The sequence below is a fragment of the Eimeria tenella genome, genomic scaffold, assembly GCF_000499545.2.
Source record: "Eimeria tenella Houghton genomic scaffold, Eth_scaff4255, whole genome shotgun sequence".
Taxonomy (NCBI): domain Eukaryota; phylum Apicomplexa; class Conoidasida; order Eucoccidiorida; family Eimeriidae; genus Eimeria; species Eimeria tenella.
In genome coordinates, this window is record NW_013545172.1 from 1 (window position 1) to 3,976 (window position 3,976).

A 3,976-nucleotide genomic window follows, 5' to 3' on the forward strand; every position below is an offset into this window, starting at 1 on the left:
GCTGCTGCTGTTGCTGCTGCAGCAGCAGCTGCTGTTGCTGCTGCAGCAGCAGCTGCTGCTGCTCCAAATGTTGCTGCATCTTGTTGCTGCTTTGCTTTGCTGCTCATTCATTCCTTTTGAATAAAGCCTTTATCTTTTCTCTTTTGCTTCCTTTTGCTGCTGCTGGTGCAGCGGCAGTTGCTGCTGCTGGTGCAGCAGCAGTTGCTGCTGGTGCTGCTTCTGTTGCTGCTGCTGGTGCTGCTTCAGCGGCTCCTTGCTGCTCGCTTTGAGGGGTTGTCGATTCTCCCTCCCTACGGGCCCAGGGAGACAAAGCAGATGCACGCAAACCCTAAACCCTTTTCTAGGGTTTGGGCGTTCTAAACCCTGCTTTGGGGTTTGGGAGTCTGCTGCCCTCTGCAGTTGCCGGCGCTTTAAGCTCTACAGTTGATCCGTTTCTCCGTTCAAGGGTTTAGGTGCTAGGGATTTGCAAAACCCTAATTTAGGGTTTAGGCGCATGCATGAGGTGGGCTGTCTACACACCTGACCATTCTAGACCCTCGCTAGGGTTTAAGGGGTGAGGAAGGGTTTAGGGTTTAGTTCCTAGGGTTTGTTACTGCTAGGGTTTGTAGCTTCTAGGGTTTATAAGAGCTAGGGTCCATTTCTGCTAGGGTTTACTGCTGCTAAGGTTTGCACCTGCTAGGGTTTGTAGCCTCTAGGGTTTGTAGCAGCTAGGGCTTTTAGCTGCTAGGGTTTGCAGCTTCTAGGGTTTATACCAGCTGGGGTTTACTGCTGCTAGGGTTTAGCTAGGGTTTAGGGTTAAGCCTCGGAGCCTGTGAATAGCCTTGAGTCAAAAGGAAGGGTTTATTGCTGCTCCGCCGGAGGAAAATAAGACAAGTCTGAAACCCTAAACCCTAAACCCTAAACCCTAGGAGCGCCGGGTAGAGAATTACTTCGCCTTGCCCTGGTTGGCGACGGCCGCAATTCTCTTCTGCGCGCACAAGTCCCAAACCCCAAACCCTAAACCCTAAACCCTAAACCCTAACCCCCCGAGGCCCCCCAGCCGCCGCAGCGAGGGTTTAGGGTTTAGGGTTTGTGACCTGGACTTCGGCCTCGTCGAGCAAGTAGTACTTCTTCAAGGGCTTCAAACTCTCGTCAAGTTCGTAAACCAAAGGAACTGCTGTTGGAATATTTAATTCCAAAACTTCTTCTTCTGACATTCCATCCAAATGCTTCACGAGGCCGCGCAGGCTGTTGCCGTGAGCTGTACGTACACCCCAGCGCGCGCGGTGTACGTACACCGCAGCTCACTCCGGTGCACATCTGCCCGTTTTAACTCTTTTCTCGCAATTAAATGCTACTTTTGATTATTTTCTCCGTTTATTTCATAATTTGAATCAATTTCGCCCCTTTTCAGCCTTTAATTCCCCAAAAATCCAAAAAAATCCAAGAAATCCAAACGCATGCAACGCCGGAGCTGTCCATACACCTCAACTCCAAGCGGCTACGCTGTCCTCCTTTTCGAATTTTCCTCCATTTTTGTTTCTTTAAACTTTATTTTAATTCTCAACTTGATTTCAATTTAATTCAATTGGTTATTTGAGTTTAACTTAATTATTAAAATCTGCATTTATTCATTTCCTCACCCACAACCAACACCTTCTTGTTGTCCAGCAGAGCCGGGGCAATCTCGTCGAAATAGTACGGGAGCACTGCGCGCAAACCCTAAACCCTAAACCCTAAACCCTAAACCCTTTCTAAACCCTACCTAAACCCTAAACCCTCGAGCGCGAGGGCAGCAAAGCCGAGGCGAGTCTGCAGTTCACCGCCTGGGCGCAACAGCCTGCCCGCGGCACCCCCCCACAAACCCCAAACCCCAAACCCTAAACCCTAAACCCTAACCTCTCTCGACAGTGTCCTTGAGGCACTCCGTCAAAGGCAAAACCTCCTGAGGAAGGTGTTTATATTTTTCTTCAAATTTGGCATTTCTTTTATCTTCAGGGTCCAGAGGGGGGGGCGGCACAGCGTAGGCCCTGCGCCAGATCTTTACCTGCACGCAAACCCTAAACCCTAAACCCTAAACCCTAAACCCTAAACCCTAAACGCTGAACCCTAGGTTGGATCGGGCCCTGGGGCAAGGGGGAGAAGCGGCCCGCCGACGACCACTCGCAAACCCTAAGCCCTTAAGCTCAAACCCCAAACCCTCAACCCCAAACCACAAACCCTAAACCCTAATTTAGGATTTAGCGCTCACCTGCTCCTCCCCGTGCTTCGCAGCCGTCTCGGCCTTGTTGAGGCCCTGCAGGGCGCCGTAATGCCTTTCGTTGAGTCTGAAAATAAATAAATAAAATAAATAAAATAAATAGATAAAACAATTAATTAATTAAAATAAATTAATCAAATAAAAATAATAAAAGTAACTTGGAAATAGTTCTGAAGCCAGCAGCCAGCCCCCACTCCCCGCAGAAGTCCAATCGAGTCCAATTAGGGTTTAGGGTTTAGGGTTTGCGAGGGTTTGCGTTTTACCTCCAGGTGTTTTTAATGGGAAGATAACACTGGTTAGAATGCATCAGCACAGTCCAGCAAGTCTCCACAGCCCTGAGACAAACCCTAAACCCTAAACCCTAAAACCCTAAACCCTAAACCCTGCGGGCTAGGGTTTCTCTGCTGGCTGTCGAGAGCTGCTGAAGGCTCAAACCCTAAAGCTGCAAGCCTAATGGCTGGGCTGAGCTCTTTGAGTGTGACTACACCCTAAACCCTAAACCCTAATTTAGGGTTTGGGGGGCCGGCATGCGCAAGCACCTCTTCAAAACGCTGGTGTAGGCCACGTCGAACTTCAAACCCTTTTCGCGGATCATGTCGCCAGCCTCTCTGCAGAAACAAACCCACAAACCCGAAACCCTAAACCGTAAACCCTAAACCCCAAACCCTAAACCCTAAACCCTAAACCCTAAACCCTACTCACCGGGCCTCCTTCAAACCGTGCTCAGACAGGGGCACATCTGTCCAGCCAGTGAAGCGGTTTTCTTTGTTCCAGGCAGACTCGCCTGCACACAAACCCTAAACCCTAAACCCTAAACCCTAAACCAAACCCTAAACCCTAAACCCTAGGCTGCAAATCCTCTGCGGGTGATTTGCGTAGGGCGCAGCACCGAGTGCAAGCTACGTCTCGACGAAGCCGGAAAGAGACAAACCCTAAACCCTAAACCCTAAACCCTAAACCCTACGAGACGGGAGACAAGGTGACTCGGCGTGTCTTTGCGCGCCCAGAGGCCCTAAACCCTAAACCCTATACCCTAAACCCTAAGCCCTATACCCTAAACCCTAAACCCTAAACCCTAAACCCTAGACAGGAAGCAGCAAAAGAGTCATCAAAAACGCACCATGGCGGACGAGGACGAGGTACCGGGGGGCCATCTTTAGGGTTTAGGGTTTAGGGTTTAGGGTTTAGGGTCTAGAGTATACAAAAAAAGCTAGTGCAGCAAGATTAAAAACTCTAGTTTAAACACACAAGAACGAAACAGACGACGCAAACCCTAAACGCTAAACCCTAAACCCTAAACCCTCGTACAGCAGCATGCACCCAGAGGTGGGGCGGCGCGCCGCCCCTGCGCCCGAAGCCTTAAACCCTAAACCCTAAACCCTAAACCCTAAACCCTAAACCCTAGATTATAAACAATCGACACTAATTTCTTGAAAACTACTCAAGCTGGAAAAATTAGGAACAAGTGAAATGCCCGAACCCTAAACCCTAAACCCTAAACCCTCGTTTAGGGTCTCGCTCGCTCCGTCTCGAAGACAGGTCCTACCGCTCATTCTCTTTGCCTTATTCTTCTTTTAAATAATAAAAATACAATAAAATGAATAAATAAAATGAATAAATAAATAAAATAAATAAATAAGTAAATAAAAATAAAAAAGAAAGAAGTAGTGAACCCTTTGTTTCTAAGCAGATTCCCAGGAGAACGCTCTGCGCCTTTCCAAGCCCTCAACCCTAAAC

The 3,976-nt window shown here is 48.7% G+C and overlaps 1 protein-coding gene across 1 annotated transcript; it reads right to left on the reverse strand.

Annotated features, from left to right (window-relative positions):
• Window positions 1-925: 925 nt before the first annotated feature.
• Window positions 926-3,393, reverse strand: ETH_00039380 (phosphoglycerate mutase 1, putative; the record flags this gene model as incomplete). The annotated part of the gene is made up of 9 exons (XM_013379970.1): window positions 926-967; window positions 1,077-1,240; window positions 1,623-1,688; window positions 1,879-2,026; window positions 2,231-2,306; window positions 2,503-2,574; window positions 2,779-2,847; window positions 2,942-3,023; window positions 3,360-3,393. The coding sequence occupies 9 exons, from the start codon at window positions 3,391-3,393 to the stop codon at window positions 926-928; spliced, it is 753 nt and encodes a 250-aa protein (XP_013235424.1).
• Between the last annotated feature and the right edge of the window lie 583 nt (window positions 3,394-3,976).